The following is a 24,148-nucleotide window of genomic DNA, read 5'->3' on the forward strand; positions in this document are numbered from 1 at the left end:
GCCTCCTCCTAGGGCCGGCCACACCCCCCCTTTGCTCCTTTATATACGGGGGCAGGGGGCACCTCTAGACACTAAGTTGATCCTCGTGATCGTTTTCTTAGCCGTGTGCGGTGCCCCCTTCCACCATACTCCTCGATAATATTGTAGCGGTGCTTAGGCGAAGCCCTGCGACGGTAGAACATCAAGATCGTCACCACGCCGTCGTGCTGACGGAACTCTTCCCCGACACTTTGCTGGATCGGAGTCCGGGGATCGTCATCGAGCTGAACGTGTGCTAAAACTCGGAGGTGCCGTAGTTTCGGTGCTTGATCGGTCGGGCCGTGAAGATGTACGACTACATTAACCGCGTTGTCATAACGCTTCCGCTGTCGGTCTATGAGGGTACGTAGACAACACTCTCCCCTCTCGTTGCTATGCATCACCATGATCTTGCGTGTGCGTAGGAATTTTTTTGAAATTACTACGTTCCCCAAGAGATCTCTGCTTTGAGAAGACGTGTCGAAAAACTGCCTCGCGTTATGTGCGGGGCTGGTTAAAAGAAACGGTTCGAATAATCACTGGGCCATGACGCAACGTCATGCTGTCAAAACAAGCCAGCAAATTAGATCTGCGAAAATATTATTCTCTCTACGGTGGAATGTGGAACTTATTTTGCAGGGTCGGACACTATCCTCGTATTCAAATTCTTCTGCGGTGTATTTGGAGAAGGAACCCGCCTTTGCAATGCCGAAGACAATACTGCGCGCCGGACTCATCGTCATTGAAGCTTGGTTCAGGGGCTACTGAGGGAGTCCTGGATTAGGGGGTCTCCGAACAGCCGGACTATCTCCGTTGGCCGGACTATTAGACTATGAAGATACAAGATTGAAGACTTCGTCTCGTGTCCGGATGGGACTCTACTTGGCGTGGAAGGCAAGCTAGCTAGGTAGTACGGATATGGATATCTCCTCCTTTGTAACCGACCTTGTGTAACCCTAACCCTCTCCGGTGTCTATATAAACCGGGGGGTTTTAGTCCGTAGGACAACAATCATAACATACAATCATACCATAGGCTAGCTTCTAGGGTTTAGCCTCTCTGATCTCGTGGTAGATCTACTCTTGTACTACCCATATCATCAATATTAATCAAGCAGGACGTAGGGTTTTACCTCCATCAAGAGGGCCCGAACCTGGGTAAAACATCGTGTCCCCTGCCTCCTGTTACCATCCGGCCTAGACGCACAGTTCGGGACCCCCTACCCGAGATCCGCCGGTTTTGACACCGACAATGGCACTTGGTGTCTCTGTATTGACTACAGATATCTCAATGCTCTCACCATCGTGGGGAAGTACCCGGTTCCGGTCATTGAAGAATTGCTGGACGAACTTTATGGACTCCGTGGTTCTCTAAGCTTGATCTCCGAGCGGGATATCATCAGATACGATTGGCAGAAGGCGAAGAATTTAAAACAGCATTCTAGACTCACTTTGGGCATTTCGAGTTCAAGGTGATGGGCGCTGGACTGGCTGGTGGACCAGGAACATTTAATGGCGCAATGAACACTACCTTGCATCCCCTGCTCAGAAAATGTGTCTTGGTGTTCTTTGACTACATTCTGGTTTTCAGCAAGACCTTGGAAGATCACAAGCAACATCTGAAAGAGGTTCTTCAGCTGCTGAGGCGTGATCACTGGAAAGTTAAGCGATCCAAGTGTGCGTTTGGTCAAGAACAGCTCACATATTTGGGGCATGTGGTCAGTGCTCAAGGGGTGGCTACAGAACCAACCAAGATCCAAGCAGTTCAACGCTGGACAACACCTGCCAATGTCAAGGAAGTGCGTAGCTTCTTGGGGCTTGCAGGGTACTACCACCGATTCGTGCGCAACTTTGGCATCATCGCGAGGCCCCTGTTCCAATTACTGAAGAAAGGGGTCCCATTTGTTTGGACACACGACACCGACACAGCCTTCCAACTTCTCAAGCAGCAGTTGATATCGGCCCCCGTGCTCGCCCTGCCTGATTTCTCTATGCCGTTCTCTATTGAGACCGATGCAAGTGATAAAGGAGTGGGAGCAGTCCTCCATCAGAATGGGCACCCTATCGCATTCATGAGTAAAGCTCTATCCCCTCGTTACCAAGGCCTATCGACATATGAGAAAGAATATCTCGCGATCATCGTAGCGGCTGACCAATGGAGGCCATAGTTGCAGCACTCGGAGTTCACAATTCATACAGATCAACGCAGCCTTATTCACTTGGAAACACAACGGCTCACGACTCCCTGGCAGCAACGAGCTTTTACTAAGCTCTTGGGACTGAACTACACTATCCGTTACAAGAAGGGGAAAGAAAACTCACCCGCAGACGCCCTGTCACGAGCCAACTTCTCTGAATCACTAGCAACCATATCCTATTGTAGACCAGCGTGGCTCGAGGATATTGCAAGCAGTTACAACAGTAATCCCCAAGCCCAATGGCTACTTGAACAATTGGCGGTCCGCGACGATCCCAAAGGAAGATTCTCATTGCACCAGGGGCTCCTTCGATTCCGCGGCCGCATTTGGCTCGGAGGAAGCACTGTCATACAACAGCGTATATTGGCGGCGTTTCACGACAGCCCTATGGGGGGTCATTCAGGGTTTTCGGCCACATATCGTCGGATACGCCAACTGTTTGCATGGCCCAAGATGAAGCTGCAAGTGCAACACTATGTCAAATGCAGTCAGACATGTCAACAAGCAAAACCAGACCGTGCAGCATCACCTGGACTACTCATACCTTTACCTATTCCGCGGCAACCTTGGAAGATGATCACAATGGACTTTGTGACTGGACTTCCCCAATCAGGCAAGTACAATTGCTTGTGGGTCCTCGTGGACAAACGGACAAGGTTTGCATACTTCCTGCCTCTGTCACACCCATACACGGCTGCGAAGGTGGCGCAGCTCTATATGCAGCAAATCTACAGAGTTCATGGATTTCTAGGAGCTATTGTATCAGATCTCAGATCGCGATCCGGTTTTCACCAATCATTTTTGGCAAGAGCTATTCTAGTATGCAGGAACCGAGTTGAGATTGAGCACGGCGAATCACCCACAGACCGATGGCCAAACGGAGCGCGTCAACCAATGCATCGAGACCTTCTTGCGCTGCTTCACGCATGCTTGCCCGAAAAGATGGAGTTTCTGGATACCATTGGCTCAATTCTGGTATAACTCCTCCCACCACTCTGCCATTGGAATGACTCCTTTCAAAGCTTTATTTGGCCACGAACCTCGCCATTGGGGCCTCTCCTCTGCAAATGCCTGCTCCGTCCCGGCCCTGCACACTTGGTTGGAGGAGAGGGCAGTGATTCAAAATCTGCTGCAACAACATCTAAATCGAGCGAGGCAATACATGAAGTACCAGGCAGACAAGAAGCGCTCACCGCGAACCTTTGAAGTAGGTGATCAAGTGTTCTTGAAGCTCCAGCCGTTCATTCAAACGTCGGTGGCCCCAAGGGCAAACCACAAGTTTTCGTTCAAGTTCTATGGCCCCTTTCCAATCATCGCCAAGGTGAACGACGCGGCCTACCGACTTCAGCTCCCGGCGCACGCGACAGTGCACCCCGTCTTCCATGTATCCCAGCTACGTCAGGCGATCCTCCCTGGTATGCAAGTGCACTCCGATCTCCCTATCTGTGCTGATGAACTTGCTGTTCCCATGGCAATTCTGGAGACGAGGTGGCGCAACAGAAGCAACGGCACTATGCTGGAGCAAGTGAAGGTGCGCTGGTCTGATCCATCATCCATGGGGGACACCTGGGAAGACAAATTGGCGCTTCAAGCTCGCTTCCCAAAAGCGGAGGCTTGGGGTCAAGCCTCATCACAAGGAGAAGGGGATGTTAGCGCCCCTGCCAGGAAAGGCACCCACCACAGCGCCAACGACACGCGCGGTACACGGGCCAAGCGTGTACCGCGGACCAACCCCCGCTTCACTGGGCCGGACTGGGCCAACCAGCTACACCCGAAGGGCCACGCTATTTAAGCAAGGCGAGTACCAGAGGCGAGTCATCCAGAGGATCACGGTGAACAGTACCTACTTTCCCTTCCACTTGTTCTTGTGTTCATCCTGCACCGAAGAACTCCTACCAATTCTTGTAATCTTCTGTACCTAAGCTACTACTTCAAAGAGCTAAACCAAGAGAGGATCAGTGTAATCATAACATGAATACTGTCGGCCAGAGTCTTCCTTCACATCTCCTGTAGAAAAAAACAGCGCGAGCTGTAGACATGAACCAAAAGCTGTTATGTATCCAAGCTCCACACAATTGTGCGGCAGCAGATCAGATCAGATCAGATCAGAGTGGAACGGTGAACTGGTAATACAGACACAAAGAAGAAAAAGCAATAGTTTTGCAGGTTATTCTTTTATTTTTTGCGGTGAGTTTAGCAGGTTATTCTCTGCCGTAGTAGTTCAAACTTCAAACAACACATCACCCAACAGACTGCCAGGCATCAAACTGGACTAGTGCTTTGCTCAGATAATTATTATTCAGCTGGAAGTATATCTTGACGCCGAGATGTATATGCGCGGGCAGCAGCAGCTTCATGAGGCCGTGGATCTTGTTCGCTCTGAGATGTCGACTGACAGATCACAAATTCACATAGTTAATTTTTTTTTTAAACGAGGCAAAAGACTTGCCGTTTCATTGATAAGAGTAAGAATTGCCAGGTTAATTTGCGGAAAACCGGGCTAAAACCGGTACAACTCAGCCCAGAAAATGGACACCACCAGCCAACCTGGCCACATGCCAACAGATGGCCACACGCGCCAGCGAACGACAGCTTCGACTTTGACGACAATCTTTGCAAGGGAAATATGCAGGGCTTGCGCCGGCCAAGACCTCCGCGAACGACCGCCGAGTGCCGTCACCACCTAGACACAATCCACCGCAGCTTCGACTCCACAACAACCAAGCAACCATGGAAGAGCGCATCGGACACGCCAGATAGACCGACTACCAGAGCCCGAGCCATGACCCCAACTCATCTTGGCGCCATCATCATTGCCAAACAGACATTGACACCCCCTGGCCTCGACGAACCAGCCACCAACAACCATCGGTCTCCTAGTTGCAGTCCGCTTCAAGACGATGCCCCCAAGGAGGAGAAAGGCGCTAGGACGCCTCCATCACCCGATCCAGATGATCAGAGGTTTCCCTCCGGAGCCAAGGCCGCGGGGAGAGGGGTGACCACACCTCCACAATGATGATTTCAGGAAAGATCGCGACACCCACGGGCGCTACCGTCGCCGGTTCCGAAGAAGAGGAACAGCGACAAATGGAACACCACAATGTATGAACTACAAAAAGCTTCCAAAAATAAGCAAATGCAGAATAGAAAAACATCAATTTTCAAAAACGGCTTCGCGGTACTGGCCTGGGAAGTTGATGGAGCAGCGCCGGCATTTCCTTGTCCACTCGAAAGCTCTGTCATCTGCAGCCTCTCGGGCAAGGTTTCCATCCCCATGAGCGACAGGAGCCAAATAGGAGTATATGTGAGCAGCTCCCCTCCATGGTGCCCAAACTCTTGCCGTGTAGGTACCCTCGACACCTACTGCTACTGGCCGAGGAGAAGCAGAACATATCCACCCACAGGCCTCAATCACCTTCCATGGATTGTCTTATCATCCTTAAGGATCTACTGTGGTGAGGAGATCTTCCGCACCAGACAGCACACCCACGGCCTTCACCAGAGGCATCGTGAACACACCGAACAGTGGTACATCGGCGATCTGCTGATGTGCCCATGTAATGTAGTAGAAGCAGAAATCCATGGTGGTGTGCCAGAGAAGAACACTCATCGAATGGCCTCCTTAAGCTGCAACCCAGATCTTGGTCGCACTTGTTCGTATGAAGCATCCACTGCCCCCCTGCGATCGTTGAACTTCCAGTAACTGCCCGGGTCCTTGATTTGATCTTCCCACCCTTTCTTCACATACCTAAGAATCAGCTCTGTAATGGCAAAATATGAGTTGCAGGGCTTCATGGACCAAATTTGATCAACAAAGTTTTTGCAATTGAAGAAAATCAAGACGCATGTCTTCCGGTTGTGCCAATTATCGCGGGCAAAGAATCCCACCAGGTAAACAGACCAAATACGCTCTCAGTAGGCTTCCAGCATGGCCAGTCAATTCCAGCCAGAAGCTAGCGCACCCAACAGACCGGCAGTTGGCGAGGGAAGCTGGTATGGCCAAAAAAACTACAGTACTAAAGACACTAAAGACAAGGCGCGGGCAATTGACCGATATAGCCAAAAAAAATTAAAAACTCCTTACATATGCCACCAAAACATCCTTGTGCAATTCTTAATTGAATTTGGTGCTTGAGATTTGCAAATAGATTGATGATATAGATGGTAAAAGTATTTTCAGAGTAACAAATATATAATTAAAAGAAAAACTATAGTACTAAAAAATACATGGAGAGAGGCATACGCTGAAAAATATATGTCTGTGTGCCTGGCAAGAAAAACAAACAGTTCAGCTTGCTACAACAAATATTTTTTTTCTCAATAAGGAGGCATCGTCTCGGCCTCTGCATCATACGATGCACACACCCATTCACTACCAAAAATATATGTACTGAATTCCTTAAATTTTCGGTCATTTACTTGGATAATCTTACATTATTATCATGATGTTCCGGTATTTTTTTTTTCTACATGATTTCCAAGAACATTTGCACCATCCAAGCCATAGCTGATTTCTCAGGCAATTATTCATAAAAAAAATCCACCCGTTGCCGTGAATAAAGTTGTCCGACATGAAAGCGAAAATATGTATATGGACACACACGTACACCACACACGCATTCTAAGACAATTGTGGCACACATGCTGGGAAATCCCAAACCCTGGTCAACAAAAGAAAGTTTGTGTTACGCTTCTCGTTTCTTCAGCTTCATCATGAGCCCATTTTTCATCTGCAGTAAACAAGATAGCTTTGGTTGGATGCTCTGGCTCTCCACCAGCTCCAGGTCAAAGTTCCACACGACTGCGGCAATGATGGTCTTCATCTGCACAACTGCGATTTCCTTGCCTGGGCACATCCTTGGGCCCGAGTTGAAGGCCAGGAACTTGTTAGATGGCACGTACTTGATCTTGTTGCTATCCTCCAAGAGCCATCTGTTTGGGTTGAAGTCAAGGCAGTCTTTACCCCACAAGCTCTCCATTCTTCCCATGGAGTAGAGAGAGATGTAGATGGCATCACCGGCGTACACCTCATGTCCACTTGGCATGGTATCATCGGCAACCACCGTCTTGCGCTCCATATGCGCTGGTGGGTATAGCCTGAGAGTCTCATACAAGGTGGCTCTCAGATAGACCAGAGATTTGGTCTCCTCCGGCTCAAAGATGACCGTGGCACCCATGCCATGGGCTACTTTGTGCGCTGCAATAGGTGAGAGTTCATTACGGATGATTGACACGACATTAGGGTTCTGGGCGAGGCTGTAGAATATCCATGGCAGAGTTGTGCCGATTGTGTCCCTCCCAGCGAGCATGAAGCTAATGAGTGTCCCACAGAGCAAGTCATCGTCAGCATAGTCTGGGTCATTGATGTAGAGAGATAAAATATCCCCCACAACCTCTTCATCCTCATATTGGCCTCCGTTGGTCTTCCCCCTCTCCATCGTATCCACGACAAACCTGCGGAGCACTCTGTTCGCTTCGTGGAGCCTTCTCTCGGGACCAATATTTAGCCACCTCAATGTCTTCCACAAAGAGGCCGGCATGGTGTGTCGGAGAAATCCCACCTCCATGACTGTGTCCATGGCAAGGGAGGCGTCAATCGGAGGCATGTCCAAGGACAGGAAGCCAGGGTCAACGCCAAAGACTGTCATGGCGGTGATGTCAAACATTAACCTCGCCATTACTTCTTGCATGTCGAATGAAGTGCTGGTGCTCGCCATGCGGGCAAGCAACGGGAGGAGGTGGTTCTTCACCTTGTCATGGCAATGAGCTGCCACACGGTCAGCAAACCGTGGGCTGCTGATCACGCCCACGAACTTCATGCGGCGCAAGCGCCACAGCTCGCCATCGATGGTGAAGAAGCCACCAGCCATGATGTCGAATATGGCGGCGAATTTGGCGCCCTTGGGGAAGTTGGAGTAGTTGGTTGTGAAGATGTGCTGGATGTTGGCAGGGTCGCAGGTGATGAAGAACCGCATCCCGGCCCCAGGCGGGCCGTCCCCATTGAAGTTGAGGCCTGATCCGGCGAGGAGCGCATAGCTGTACTCATGGAAGTTGTAGATGTTGGCCACGAGACCAGGGAGCATGCCTACTATTGGCCATTTTGTGGGGAGCACTGATGCTGGGTCATTTGATCTACTACGAGTACTAGACCACATGTACAAGTAAAGACCTAGGGGAACAAGTAGCACAAGTGCTGTGGAGATGAGTGACATTATTATCGCTAGTGCGGTTTGGGGAGGACTACTTGGATGTAAGGTGCAAATGCAAGGACATGGCGATGGCTTCATTTATATATAGACAAGTTGTTCCCTCTGAGTCCATTGGTACCATACTAGCAGCAGCCACTACACATAAGTTTTTTTTGCGGGTCAGTACACATACGTTTTGGTGCACGATATAGCATGCGTTCTGTGCACGAATATCATGCGTTCTGTATCGTCATGAAATAGTATAAAACTTGTAAGTATATACCTCAATTAATCGATGCAATATGAACAAGGTATTTAAAATCGTCATGCGTATGGTACCTCCATTATTTTCGGGCTGCTGCTGCACTGGAGTAGTGGACAACAACGTATGAACGTTGCTGCTGGAACAGACGACAGACCACGGAATGCTCATTGTGTTCAGGAGACTCGTGCACTGCACGGGCATCCAGCTCAACTCTGAAGCGGAAAAACCATGGCCATCCCTGGCCTGTGATTGAGGGCTGACCTGACATATATGTATGAAACCTGATAGCATTATTTGTATTTCATTTTCACCAGATAATACTAGGTTGAATGAATGAATAAAGCCGACGGTTCCACTAAAATGCAGACAAAAACAAAGCTAGCATCGTTTCCTTTGCAAAAAACTCAAAACTAAAAATAGATGTTGGTCCAATCGACTAACCAGATGCAGAATCCCAACTTCAACCCCAGGTTCCAGCAGAGGAAGCAAAGTAATGATTTGAATCAAGTAGGTAGCTACGTCCATCCTGCTAGATCGAGGAGCAGATCCAGCCATCTGTAAACTGAAAATATACAAGCAAAATTTGTGTTCAGGCTATCTTTTAAGATCCAACAGATGCACAAAATGCATGTACACACCTGAGAACTTACCATAGGCCAGGATATACGCTAGCCTGCCACCACCAATTATGCATCTATTACAGTTTACAGAAGAAGAAGAAAAAAATCATGGTCAGTAGGTGACTGTCAACAGTTCTGCGCAAAAGCTCAGCACAACTATCTGATGCAGAGAATCCCCAAACTTGGCATCACTGAACACTCTGTTTTCAGTTAGAGCGACATTGCGATAGTAGTTACAGACATTCTTATATTTGGGTAGTAATATATTAACAGGGCAATCAAATGCCCCACACCATCCTTACACACATTGTAACAAGAAATGTATCCCCACAAAAGAGGAACAAAATAGAAAAGTACAAACATTGCGTGGCTCTCATGTCTCAAGCTTATTCAGACTTACAGACACTAGGAAACATACATACATCACAGTGAAACATAATGGCAAATCTTCCACAGATAAAGCAAATAAGCACCGATTAAGATGGAATACGGGGGAGAAATCGACTCCATATGTAAGCATCGTTTGTCAAACAATGTCTTCTCCCGTGGTGGTGCTGACCTGGGAAGTCAATGGAGCAGAGCAGGCATTTCCTTATCCGCTTGGAAGCTCCGTCCTCAGCAGTCTCTCTGGCAAGGTCTCCATCCCCATGTTGGACAGAAGGAGCCAGACATAGGTCAGTAACTCCCCACAGGTCTTAACTTGATTTGCATCGAATGACCTAGTTGCATCGAATATGGTTCATGTACCTAGGCAGCAACGCTCTAGCCGTATTTACAGAAGCACGTCTTAATTTGATTTGCATCGAATGACCTAGTTGTCTATGTTGTTTACATGTGCATATATACCGATTGAAAGTAGGCCCGCTGGGCAGGACTTGGTCAGATTTTACATGCTTTGGACAAAAACACAGCTGGACTGTTGCTTAAACTCTTATGTGAATCCCATTCCCATAGTATGTTGAAGGTAAGCAAGGGTGGATGCAGCTCTTACTAGTTACCACCCTACCTCTTCTCTTCTTCTTCTTCTTCTTCTTCTTCTTCTTCTTCTTCTTGGATCACAATCCATACCCCAAAACACAACTTGGTCAGCTTTAATTCAACAGAAAATGCCAAGGAAAAGGATCACAATCCAATCTACTCCAGCCATCCCTACCATGGGAATGCACCGTCATCCAGCGTCCACTACGCCTACCAGTCGGGATCAGCATGGCAATGCTGACGCGCTAAACTCGGCATGACTCGCTTACACATGCATACGGTGAGCTCACACACACTAACTTGATTTTGTGTGTAAAAAGTAACACTAAAACAAAGGGCAGGTTTGGGTAACAATGTTTGCATTGAGGGAGCACGCAGGGGAGCCGAGCAAGCGTGAGGGGGCGTCCACGCTCGGTCATTCAATGGTCACTAGGTTGCTACTCCAGCTAGAAACGGATGGGAATAAACACAAGCACCTGGCGTGCAAGCAGGCGGGCAGAAGCTGACCTGGTGGCACTTCCAGTGGACGGAGGAGAGGTCGCCAGCCATGCCGTGGGCGTAGTTTACCCGGTCATATGTTAATGAGGCCAGCTCCACGGTACCACAAGCCGCCGCCGCCGTCGCCGCCGCCTTGAGTTTCGCGCCATCCGGCTGGCGCGCCGGGGCGTCCGGTTCTGCTGTTCGGGTGTTTGACTCGTCAGGAACAGCAGGGGGGAAGAGAGAGGGTTGTTGGGCTGATTGACTCATCAGTTCATTGGGCTACTCCGGTAATGTGGCTGGTGTAGATGGATGGGCCTGCAGGCCGCCTTTGACGGCCCACTGAGCTGCTCGTCAAAGGTGTGAGAAACATGCAGGGGCGTTTTGGAGCTCGGCCTCCATGAATGGCCGGATTTTTTGAAAAATTCAAAATTCGCACTTTTCAGTTTTTAAAAAATCTGAAAAAAAATCATACAAGTAAACAAGCATGTTATGTGTATGTATGTAAAATTTTAGGATGAAATACCGTAAAATGCGATCTGTGCAAAAAAGAAAAATTCATGGACTTTGAGAATGAATAGTGCATCTACTAAAAAGCCTCAGATTTGTTCTTTTTGTGTAGCACTCATTTTAAGGTGTTTCGTCCTGAAAATTTACACACATATGCTTTATGTCTCTAAGTATGTGTGTATTTTTTTTCAAAAAATTTTGAAACATGAAAATTTGAATTTTGATCAAGTCAAACTCGGACTCCATGGAGCCCGAGCTCTAAAGAGCATTTTCGCATTGCAGTCCTTTTTATTAAGGCGAAGAACAAAAACGCTAGAGAACCACATCGACAAACACCACGTGCAAACATGACATATCTTCCAAATATAAGCAAAAGCAAACAACAACTAACGTTGAAACAGAAAACACGGGAAACACAAACGTCAAACATGACAGATCCACCATTGAAGCACCATCACCATTGGTACTTACAGGACCACCATTGCTGTTGCGAGCACCCCCAATCCCGCCGCTATGTTGCAAGCTAGCACGACCAGAGCCATCGCTATGAAACCATGGCGATGCTGCAAGGGGGTGCCACCGCGAGAGGTCGCTAGTGTGCTGCCAACCGCGTGGCACTACAGCGAGTGGCGATGAGGATGTCGCCGGTGGAGGGCTCGCGGTAGAGTCATTGTTGTGAAAGCGGAGGCGATGCTGGGACTTGCGGTGATACAGATCGTGGAGCCATACCAATCTCCGAGTTAGGGGTGCGTGCTGAATAATTGTTGGTGTTGCAGGCTGTGCGTTGACTGGTTCACGCAGGAGACGGGTGCAACAACGGTTCCACCGATGTTGTAGGACGGTTCGCCAATGCTACAAGGACTGGCCAGTGCAGGGGAGCCCGACCGCCGGTGCTCAGTGTTGCATGTCTATGATGTTGCAACCGGTGCTGCTGCGAGTGGTGTGTGGTGGTCGACATCCGTTGCAAGTGGTGCTACAAGACATGCCGTGGGGACGACGAAAAAGTGTTGCTAGCTAGCGTTGTTGTGAATCGTCGCCGGGGACTCACGGAGGTGCTGAGGGGTGCTTTGCAACATGGATCATGTTGCAATGAGGTTTGCAACATGGGTCGTGTTGAAATAGGATTTCCAATACAAGTTGTGTTGCAACGAGAGATGGACAGAGGTAGGGACGATCGCACAGTGCGCATCACACGCATCAAACGGCTCGCGACCCGGTCGATGTTTTCCAAAGATCAGCCGACCGACGCATACCGTGGGGCCTTAAAGAAAATCGCTCGCGATAAAGGTGTGCCATGCATGTTGAACAATCTGTATTAGTCCCATCTACTGCATCAATCACCACTAAATCTAGCCTCTGTCGCTCTAGGGACTGGTGTTAGCTGACACCAGTCACATTTTGCAAATCCTTCACCAAATAAGTGCTAACTACTATTACAGTATACATAGGCTGACCCCACTACAACAAAAGCTAACACCATAGACATTTGTATCTAGCTTCGTCCTGTCCGTTCCGTTCCCGTGTACCCGGTCCGGTAGATCAAATACTCACATAGTATATCATCTCCAACATTGGCAACATCGAATGCTCCGTTCTGCATGAGATAGAAGAGCAGGGGTAGGACCAAGATTAAAGAAGAAAAGCATAGTGTTAATCGACAAGATAATCGCTTGAGATTGGTCGTTGGGTACTAGTAACGCGTTACATCACCATGCTAATCAAACATTCACATGACTGTCTCACAACCCCACTCTTAAAAACATACATGGTGGTCTACTGGTAGTAACTATAATAGTAAGAAGCATGCAGACATTGCATGCCTTTTTATTCAGACAAGAACAACGAACAACAACACTAGAGAACCACATCGACAAACAACACATACAAACAAGACATAACTTCCACAGATAAGCAAGCAAACAACAACTGAGGTTGAAACTGAAAACACGGGAGAAATGGCATGCATACATCAGCATCATCCGTCAAACACAATGGAAGAGATCCCCAACCTAGAGAGTGCAAGACAATCCTTCTACTGGTAGTGAGTGTCGGTGTCAAAACCGGCGGATCTCGGGTAGGGGGTCCCGAACTGTGTGTCTAGAATCGATGGTAATAGGAGGCAGGGGACACGATGTTTACCCAGGTTCGGGCCCTCTTGATGGAGGTAATACCCTACGTCCTGCTTGATTGATATTGATGATATGAGTATTACAAGAGTTGATCTACCACGAGATCATAGAGGCTAAAACCCTAGAAGCTGGCCTATGGTATGATTGTTGTATATCTTCTATCGACTAGCCTGGCCTCGGTTTATATAATGCACCAGAGGCCTAGGATAACAAGAGTCCTAGCCGAATACGCCGGTGGGGGAGGAGTCCTTGTCTTGACCACCAAGTCTTGTGGAATCTTCCTTGTATGCGGCAGCTGTCCGAACTGGCCCATGAGTATACGGCCATGGGGGTCCTCGGCCCAATCTAACTGACCGGGAGACGACGTGGTGAGTACCCCCTAGTCCAGGACACCGTCAGTAGCCCCCTTGAACCGGTCTTCAAGTTGGGGACACTCCTCGATTCTTCCGAATTGTTCTTCATCTTCGGTTGTCGGTCTTGAAAACTGGTTCAACAAATCTTCTCATCTTCGATCTTGAGGATCGCCGAAATGCATTCGACGAGTTTACACGTCGGGTATCCGAGGAGCCCCTTTAAGTTTCCGGCCTTTATCAATGCCTTGTTATTTTTATGCCACACCTCGGGTTCGAAGTTGTTCCCAGGAGGCAGTGTCCTCTTGCGTCCAAGCTCTAACGCCGGACTGCATTCGAGGTATCTTTTGCAGCCGAGCACCAATGCCGGACCGCTTCCGAGCTCCAACGCCGGAATGTATCCGAGCTCCAACGCCGGACTATGTCCAGCTCCAACGCCGGACTGTATCCGAGCTCCAACGCCGGACTATGTCCAAGCTCCAACGCCAGACTGTATCCGAGCTCCAATGCCGGACTATATCCGAGGTGTCATAAATCACCTTGGTTCAAAAAAGTTGAAGGAGCTCCAATGCCAGAAATGCCCTCTATGGAGCCAGCCACTAGCGCCCGAGCTTTATGCCGGACTGCTTCCGAGGTGGTGCACCACCCCGACTGTGGGCCGATTTTTGTCAATATTTTTTATTGGTGCAATTTATTCTCTGCCGAGATATATAGCTAGTAGCCCTCAAGGTGTGTATCGGTCTAAAACCCAAGATGCACCTGAAGGATGACATAAGACCGCTGATCCCAGTAGCCGCTGAGACTCAGGTTGATTTGCAAAATCGGTCTGAGGATCAACTCCTAGCTCGGCAGAATACTTCGGGACACAAAAAGCGGTGTGCAGAGTCCTTGAGACTTAGGTTGGGTGCGGCTGTAACGCCCCGGACACACCCGCCGGTGGTCGTTACTCCTGGCGGGATCTAGACTGACCCCACAGATCAATACTAGTCTTTTCTGCGCACTTTGTCCTCACTCGTGCGCACCCAAGAGCAACTTCCCGGTCGGTCACCCATCCTGACACTACTCCAAGCTGAGCACGCTTAACTCCAAGCTGAGCACGCTTAACTTTGGAGTTCTGTCCGAATGGGCTCCCGGAAAAGAAGGAATTCCTTATTGATATGAGTAGTCTATCATCCCTAATAAGCCAGGCTATCACATACACCCCCACTCAGAGGAACCGACGTCCTCGTCGGGCCACAGGAACGTTCCCTCTTGGCACAAACGTCTGTGCTTCCAGTCCGGTACGTGTGCCATGCCGGGTGCCATAACGGGTCACAAACGTCATGAACAACATGACCACGCACCTGTCCGCAACCATCCGTGTAACCGCGAGGGTCGGCTCTGATACCAACTTGGAACGCCCTGGACACACCCGCCGGTGGTCGGTACTCCTGGCGAGATCTAGACTGGCCCCATAGATCAATACTAGTCTTTTCTGCGCACTTTGTCCTCACTCGTGCGCACCCGGGAGCAACTTCCCGGTCGGTCACCCATCCTGACACTACTCCAAGCTGAGCACGCTTAACTTTGGAGTTCTGTCTGAATGGGCTCCCGGAAAAGAAGGAATTCCTTATTGATATGAGTAGTCTATCATCCCTAATAAGCCAGGCTATCACAGCGGCCGACCAACCTGAGGATCATAATCTCCTCGAAAACTATATTGCACTTAAATTTTCTGCACCGGATTGCCAACGCAGTAGCCCCCGAGACACTGGTCGGGTGGCAACACCAGATCATAGGATCGATGTGCCCTTTAATATTTATAAATAATGAGCGGGAAGCCCAGTAGCCCCCGAGCCTTAATGCGGGCACGGGTGGCCGAATTAAGGATCGATATCCATAGTAAAATCACAAATTATGTGTAATGACTCTATGTATCTAAGTACTTTACGTCATTAATGCTCGGATCCGCATTGTACAAAACTTTGCTGATCGACCATCGGCTTCCACCTCCTCGGCCACTAGCCGAGGAGTGTTTGTACTACTTTATAAAGCCTTTATGAGGGCAAAGATTTACGACAAACAAGGCAATCTGGCCATACGGTTTTATAAACAAAGGTTCGCAGAGATATATGTTATATTACTGTTTAACATAAGAAATGTCTTCCAAAGAAAATAGTCCCGCTATCGGTTCCTTTCTTTGGGTTTTCATGCTAAGCATGATCATGAAACCTCGACTCTAATGTAAGAGCAAAATATTGAGGATTTAGTTTGGGAGGCCAGTTACTAGCCTCCGGTAGTGTTCGGCGACAGTCGAGGTCAAGCCGTAAACACTTCGGCCAATGTTATGAATGGCCCATCATTTAACATAGTCATCGGATCGCTGACCAGTTTACGCTTATTGTGACAGTCAGTTTTCGGCTTTCTCCACTGAGGTGCTTAACCCTGTGAGCTGGAAGCAAAATCGCAGTGGTTCTCCCTTTGCACACCTAGCCGAACAAAGCGGAACGTAGGAGGCAAACGCAGGAGCCGGGCAACCCAACTATTGACTGAAGACACAATTCGAAACCGATGCATATTTAGCAATATCCGAGAATGTTTTTGCTGAATCTCTAAAGGTGTTCGGCGTTGCACTGTGAGACTTGTGCTGAAAACACACAAATAGTTTAAAAGTGCCAGAAGCTTGGAAAACCAAAAAACGTCAGTAAAAACTTGACATCCGAACAAGATCAAGTGTTCGGTGCCAATCCGAAAATTGGTCTTACTTTTTGCTTATGTCGTGCATTAATATGACACATCCGATCTCAAGACTTCAAGCGGGCCAGCCTACGGCTGCAGCCTCCTATCCCGTAGGCGGAGTGTTGCTCGTTAGACCAGCTTAGCAAACTAAACTCTAGCGGCTTTGAGAGAGAAATTAGGCTCCCGGCTAGTGACCACACACTCGTGTCGAAAAAAGGAGTGATAAATAATAATAATAATAATAATAATAATAATAATAATAATAATAATAATAAAAACTTTGCAACGACTAAGAAGAAGAACACTTATTATAAAACGGCTCATATAAATTTAAGAGCCCCCAAGTGACTTGGGTAAAAGAATTTTATGTATAATGAATGTATGTACCAAAGTACTTATATCATATATGTGTTCACCCTAACTTTATACACGTCTTAACCGACCGTCGGCTTCTTCCTCTTCGGTCAAGGGCCAAAGAGTGTTATGTACTCCACCTGTCGAGAATATCGACGGTGTTTCCGATAACCAGGCAATCAGGCCATAAGGCTGTAACAGACAAAGCACGCTCAGGGAACTTATGATATATTACTGACGAAGTGTAAGAAGCATCTTCGAAGAAAATAGTACCCCCACCGATACCTTTCTTCGGTGCTCATTATTACTATGAGACTTGTGCAATAGATTTTTTGTACTCATTAGTTCCGTTGTGTGCCGATCATAATTGAAAACAATAAGAGCGCTAGCTTTTGGCTTCACCCGGTCTAAGGTCCGGCTCAGATGACCCGATCGTGACAATCGCAGAGGTGCTCCCTTTACTCCCTAGCCGAACAATCGGGAATGTAGGGGTAAACATAGGAGCGAGGCAACCCAGCTTGCAAATCGCTTAAGTCAATATGGTGCATATTGTGGCGTAATACACGAACAAGGAACGAAGCCGTACAAGTATAATCATATGCAAGAGGGAAAGCTCCATGAAGGAAGCCCCCAAGTAAACGAGGTATTTGAATATGCGAGTCACAAACAAAGTTATGACAAGGAACTTTGTCCCAAACAACTTTGTGCCGAAAAGTATAATGCTTGGTCGAACCGAACAAAATTTAAAACTGAAAGTTTTTGAGCATGAAAGCGACTTAGCTGGTTAATGTGCTCGATGTTGATGACGCATGCCGAGATTGTGGCGGGACGAGATCCCAGCCCCCAAGCCAGTCCCGAGATGTCCGAGTAGAGAACTCGGCTTGATGAAGTGGTGACACAGCATAGTCGATGGGCGAGGTGAAAACCCAGCCCGACCATGGCGACGGAGCAGGCCGATAGTGTGATGCCGAAGCCCCCAGCGTGTGTTAATGAAGTGATGACGAAGCCCCCGGTCAGCCGAGGTGACGTGGTACATCGGTACGCCGCGGTGACAGCGCTGCCCGGATTATCTACCTGTGCACAGAAAATAGTGCAAGCCGGAGATAATAGGAATAATAAAAAAAATTGTTGCATAATCAATAATTTATGCAAAGTGAGTAATAAAAGAAATATGGCCTGTGCGCCGAACACTCGATGAGGTAGAGCTCTCTCGGCGATGCCGAAGTCCCCGAGGCAACCGAACACGTCGGTATGGCAACACGACCAACAAGGTGATCGCGCGAGCCGATTTACGCCAATTAGGACGACGGCATCGGCTTGCCGAAGAGACCACGTGACACAGTCAAAGTCGATCACCTACACACATAAAATAGTGCGGTCCAAAAAGGATAATTGCTTTTTGCAAAAATAATTTACTGAAAGAGATGTGGCCTGGCGCCGAAGTCATGTCGATGCAGGGCATCAGCATGACGCGGTGAAGGTGTGGCCAAGCCCGAATTCGCAGGCCGGTCTGAGTTCCAGATGCGGCATGCGTCGAACTGTATATGGAAACTGACCAAACCGTTATGCCACCGTTGTTAATGCGGCCACCATTTGATAGACCTGTGTATAGATGATGAAACAAACCGGAGTAATAATTCCTTGGGAAAATAAACCTAGGCAAGAAAAAAACTAGGATTAATAACACCTGATTTGTCTGTTGTAGCAATCTGAAGAAAAGTTACTCCCAGACATGGGACTCGATCCGAACACCCATTGCCTGATGGGTGATGAAGCGGTGGCATGGCGATGCTGGCAAAGGTTGGCTCGCCGAGGAAAAGCCCGTGGTCCAGCTAATGTGATGAAGCTGGTCGGCTGGTGACGCCGAAGTCTCCGAAGTAAGTTGTTGAAGAGATGGTGAAGCCCTCGGTCTAGCCGAGGAGACGGAGCAGGTCGGTAAGGAGACGTTGCAGCTGCCATGTTAGTCGAGGTGTTGAAGCAGTTCGGCGTGATGGACATCGGCTTGAAGAAGCAACAGTGCAGCCATGCCGACGCAGGTCGTAACTTGTGACGCGGTCAATGCCAGTTTGATGAAGTGACCATACGGCGATGCCTGTGTTCCCACTCCATGTATTCCATGGGGCGGCGATGTTGGTGATGATTTATCCTTGGTGATGCTGAACTCCTGTTCGGCTCACCGAGATGATGATCTGAAGAAGTTGAGCTCGGCTCAACAAAGTGACGACGTGTCTAGTGCAGGTCGGTAGCCATGGAGTAATATTGCCGGACTGGTTTGATACCAGCATGATGGTGGAGATCATGTTTAAAAGATTTTAAAGTTAGTGGGATGTGTTCGGGAACAAAACACAATATCCCATACAAAATTTCCTTCAAAAAGGATGTCCGAAATCTCGTTCATAAAAAAGACGAACTCGGGTCGGATTCGTTTTCGCGTAGAAAACAGATCTGAAAAGTGATGCACTAATCGGAAGGTTCCCGAAGTTTGGACGGTCGGATTGAGCTGAAATTTGGAGGGGTGGTAGATATGGGAATTCCGCAGTAGATGAATGGTTGGATCTTCCAAAGGACCTCCGAGCTGGGCTCTAGAGACTACGCCCTAAACTCGTCCAGATTCCTGTCCAGATTTGACAGGGCTCCGATATATCGTAGATTGTCGGTGATTCCTCCATCGGAACTCGATGAAATTTTGCATGGCTGTTGTAGACGTAATTCCGTACTATTCCATTGAAGCAATCGTCAAACCGACGCTCGAGGAGGTGGTGACGGCGAATACAAGTTCGCTGTCCATAAAAACAGCACGGCCGCGCGAGGGCAATGTTGACATTGAGCCCTCGAGCTCCATGGTCTATGATCATGATAGAGATCGGAGTTGATGTTGAAGAAGGCCCCGTCCGAACATGACGATCGGAGATGGAGCACGGTCCTCGGTCGAGCCAAGGTGACCAGTCGAGCCGGTGACGAAGATGCCGACGTCGCATTTGACCTGCGGGCGAGCCATTGATCCTTTTGCCGATCACACAGCGGAAATCTCAATGAAAGCACCAATGTCGGTGTCAAAACCGGCGGATCTCGGGTAGGGGGTCCCGAACTGTGCGTATAGGATCGATGGTAACAGGAGGCAGGGGACACGATGTTTACCCAGGTTCGGGCCCTCTTGATGGAGGTAATACCCTACGTCCTGCTTGATTGATATTGATGATATGAGTATTACAAGAGTTGATCTACCACGAGATCATAGAGGCTAAAACCCTAAAAGCTAGCCTATGGTATGATTGTTGTATATCTTCTATCGACTAGCCTGACCTCGATTTATATAATGCACCAGAGGCCTAGGATAACAAGAGTCCTAGCCGAATACGCCGGTGGGGGAGGAGTCCTTATCTTGACCACCAAGTCTTGTGGAATCTTCCTTGTATGTGGCAGCTGTCTGAACTGGCCCATGAGTATACGGTCATGGGGGTCCTTGGCCCAATCTAACTGACCGGGAGACAACGTGGTGAGTACCCCCTAGTCCAGGACACCGCCAGTGAGCATCAAGTATTAGTGGATGCATGCGTCACACTAATTAGACTTGAGTCACGTGACACATGTTACTAGGATGCCTTGGGTGACAGCCCCGATGCTTGTTGGTGTGAAAAACAGGCAAAACAGACAAAGGAAAACAAAGAAACTAGCCTAAAACCGAGCCTCAAAAGGGAAGAATTGGTGAAACCTGCTTAAATCCTGCCTTGTAACAGCCGGATCGAGGATTTCTGAGATGGTAGTAGCTTGTTTAACTAGCAAAGGCAGGATGGTTGGCACCCTTGTTAGTGTTTTTTGGGGCACAAGTGAAGTTTTATTTGTATTTAATACCTTGGTTTTTCACTAAGGGGAAAGCTTACTGCTTGCCGCAACTCCTGCACTTTTGCGAGCCAAACTAGTTGCTAGGCTATAACCTAGTAATTATCAAGCAACAACTGATACGTCTCTAACATATCTATAATTTTTGATTGTTCCATGCTATTATATTATCTGTTTTGGATGTTTTATATGCATTTATATGCTATTTTATATTATTTTTGGGACTAACTTATTAACCTCGTGCCTGGTGCCAGTTTATGTTTTTCCTTGTTTTTGACTTTTATAGAAAAGGAATACCAAACGGAGTCCAAATGGAATAAAAATTTACGGTGATTTTTCTTGGACCAGAAGAAACCCACAAGACTCGGAGAGGAGGCCAGAAGACCTACGAGGCGGCCACAAGCCGTGGGGGCGTGCCCCTAGGGCTTGTGGGCCCCTCGTAGCCCTTCCAACCCTAATCTTCGCACTATAAATCCTCAAATATTCCCCCTATGCCAGAGGGCACACAAAAAATACTTTTCCGCCGCCGCAAGCTTCTATTCCCGTGAGATCCCATCTTGGGGCCTTTTCCGGCACTCCGCCGGAGGGGGATTCGATCACGGAGGGCCTCTACACCAACCTTGCTGCCCTTCCGATGAAGCGTGAGTAGTTTACCATAGACCTACGGGTCCATAGCTAGTAGCTAGATGTCTTCTTCTCTCTCTTTGATCTTCAATACAATGTTCTCCTCGATGTTCTTGGAGATCTATTCGATGTAATCTTCTTTGCGGTGCGTTTGTTGAGATCCGATGAATTATGGATTTATGATCAGATTATCTATGCATATTATTTGAGTCTTCTCTGAACTCTTTTATGCATGATTAGATAGCTTTTTATTTCTTTCCGATCTATTGATTTGGTTTGGCCAACTAGATTGGTTTTCTTGCAATGGGAGAGGTGCTTTGTGATGGGATCAATCTTGCAGTGTCCTCACCCAGTGACAGAAGGGGCAGCGAGGCACGTATTGTATTGTTGCCATTAAGGATAAAAAGATGGGGTTTATATAATATTTCTTGAGTTTATCCCTCTACATCATGCCATCTTGCTTAAGGCGTTACTCTGTTCTTATGAACTTAATACTCTAGATGCAGGCAGGAGTCGGTCGATGTGTGGAGTAATAGTAGTAGATGCAGATAGGAGTCGGTCTACTTGTCACGGACGTGATGCCTATATTCATGATCATTGCCTTAGATATCTTCATAATTATGCGTTTCCTATCAATTGCTCAACAGTCATTTGTTTACCCACCGTATGCTTTATTCAAGAGAGAAGCCTCTAGTGAAACATATGGCCCCAAGTCTATTTTCCATCATATATTTTCATATCTATAAACCAAAAAAACCAAAAATACCTTGCTGCAATTTATTTATATTTACTTTATTTTGTATTTTATTTATCTTTTATACCTATCTCTATTAGATCTCACTCTTGTTCGTGACCGTGAAGGGATTGACAACCCCTTTTTCGCATTGTGTGCAAGTGTTTGTTAGTTTGTGCAGGTGCATATACTGGAGACTTGCTTGTATTTCCTACTGGATTGATACCTTGGTTCTTAACCGAGGGAAATACTTATCTCTACTTTGCTGCATCACCCTTTCCTCTTCAAGAGAAAAATTAACGCAAGCTCAAGAAGTAGCAACAACATGCACGACAAAGACTGTATCAAAGATATAGCCCTTATATAGTTTAATATAATGCAGATGGTTTTGGAGTATTTAGTCTGCCCTTGCCGCTCCTATTTTCATCAACTTGACAATAGTTCTAAGGTATGTGATCAGATTACATTCAGTTTGCCGTTATCTTCTTATATGGGCATCCTAGATGTTGTTGTTTATCATTGTTTATAACGAATAGGTATGCCCATGGTTTGAAAGGGCTTTATTGTTTCAATATGCGCCAAGTTATTTGTGGGTTACCGAAGCTTATCTTGTTCCCCAATGGATCTAGATATTAAATATTCTAAACTTCCTTTTTGTCAGCAGAGAAGTGAACAAAGAAAAGAAGACTTGTTCCTAAATAGTAGTGGCATTTACTATGTAGATGATTCTGACAACTTCCCAAACAAGTCACCATTATCAATCACTGGGTAGGTTATTGAAGATATGGCTAGAGACCGCGCGGAGCACAAATGACACGCTCAAGAAGATGCAACAAAGCAACATGATGAATGCCCCTGTGTTTTGTCATTGGAATCTTTGCTCGAATTTCTCGACCATTCAATCTAGTTTGTTGTTATAGTACAATGATTTTGTATTTTTGTTGCGGTGCAATCATCGTTGATTTTATAAAGACGGGAGCTTTCTGTTAAGCTAATTCAATTTGCCATGAACCACGAGAAGTTTTTGCTTTCTTGTCTCTTTTTTCGCGGATTCCTTTCCAGATTGGATTGGGTCCTTATGTCTCGCTAGCCTGGAAAGGGATTCTAACATGGCCGGCACATGTGTCTTGCGGGAGGAGGAGGAGGAAGAGGAAGATCGGAGATAGAAGCTGCACGTGTGTGCCATTGACCGACTATCGTTGGATCTGAACGAGCTAGTAGAAGCGGAAGTCGACAACTCTAAGAAAATGTGAATTGTCATGGCACAGTGGTGCCACTGAGGGCACCATCATTAGCAACTTTAAAGTAATAGTGAGTTGCACGTGCTTTGCATGTAAGTTGTGGTATATCATTACAACACAATGTTGACAAACTGTTAACACTTACATATTACATAGAGAAAAGTATACTTTTCGTCCCTCAACTCTTCGTTGAGTCTTTTTTTCGTCCCCCAACTCTAATACTGGACAAAGTGCATCCCAAACTTACGAAATGAGACAAAATCTGTCCCTTCTCTCGGCGGACCCGGTCTGGGTGCAGACTAGGCGCGGTTTTGACCAGTCCACGACAACGTGGCAATATGACCCCACAAAATAGGCGGCCCACTCCCTCTCTCTCTCTCACGCGCATTCTCCCCACTCCCCCTCTCTCATGCGGCGACGACGGGCAAGGATAGCAGGCGGCAGATGCACCAGAGGCTCGTCGGTGGTAGCTGAGGTTAGGGATCCGATGCAGCTGCGTACCTAGTGCGTACTTCTCACAAATCCCCCTCATTTTGTCTCTACCGTGCAGCTATCCGATGCGGCGGCGCACCATGGACGCGATGCACACGCAACCCATGCGTTCTGATGATGAGGCAGCATGTCCCCCACCCCTCCCGTGCGCCGAGGACGACCAATGATTCTGAATTTTGACAGCCTAGTTGACATCTAATCTACATCAAGTACCACCAGTGGAGTTGGGGAAATTGTGAACTTTCCAGGTCAATGCGCCTGCCTCCGAGCACCTCTATCTTGCTGAAGGAAATATGCCCTAGAGGCAATAATAAAGTTGTTATTTTATATTTCCTTATATCATGATAAATGTTTATTATTCATGCTAGAATTTATTAACTGGAAACTTGATACATGTGTGGATACATAGACAAA

At 47.6% G+C, this 24,148-nt stretch overlaps 3 protein-coding genes across 3 annotated transcripts; 1 reads left to right on the forward strand and 2 right to left on the reverse strand.

Moving 5' to 3' along the window:
- Positions 1-1,537: 1,537 nt before the first annotated feature.
- LOC147972692 (uncharacterized) lies at positions 1,538-4,007 on the forward strand. Its single transcript, XM_087524430.1, has 3 exons — positions 1,538-2,036; positions 2,401-2,573; positions 3,036-4,007. The coding sequence occupies exons 1-3, from the start codon at positions 1,538-1,540 to the stop codon at positions 4,005-4,007; spliced, it is 1,644 nt and encodes a 547-aa protein (XP_087380556.1).
- Positions 4,008-4,478: 471 nt separating this feature from the next.
- LOC125507319 (uncharacterized) lies at positions 4,479-11,013 on the reverse strand. The gene is made up of 5 exons (XM_048671936.2): positions 10,774-11,013; positions 9,319-9,362; positions 9,110-9,230; positions 8,743-8,929; positions 4,479-5,976 (listed from the first exon to the last, which is right to left on the reverse strand). The coding sequence occupies exons 1-5, from the start codon at positions 11,011-11,013 to the stop codon at positions 5,822-5,824; spliced, it is 747 nt and encodes a 248-aa protein (XP_048527893.2). The 3' UTR covers positions 4,479-5,821.
- LOC125510415 (noroxomaritidine synthase 1-like) lies at positions 5,990-8,728 on the reverse strand. Its single transcript, XM_048675586.2, has one exon. The coding sequence runs from the start codon at positions 8,500-8,502 to the stop codon at positions 6,901-6,903; it is 1,602 nt and encodes a 533-aa protein (XP_048531543.1). The 5' UTR covers positions 8,503-8,728; the 3' UTR covers positions 5,990-6,900.
- Positions 11,014-24,148: the final 13,135 nt, after the last annotated feature.

The sequence above is a fragment of the Triticum urartu genome, chromosome 5A, assembly GCF_056163025.1.
Source record: "Triticum urartu cultivar PI428250 chromosome 5A, HENAU_Tu73, whole genome shotgun sequence".
In the NCBI taxonomy this organism is placed as follows: domain Eukaryota; kingdom Viridiplantae; phylum Streptophyta; class Magnoliopsida; order Poales; family Poaceae; genus Triticum; species Triticum urartu.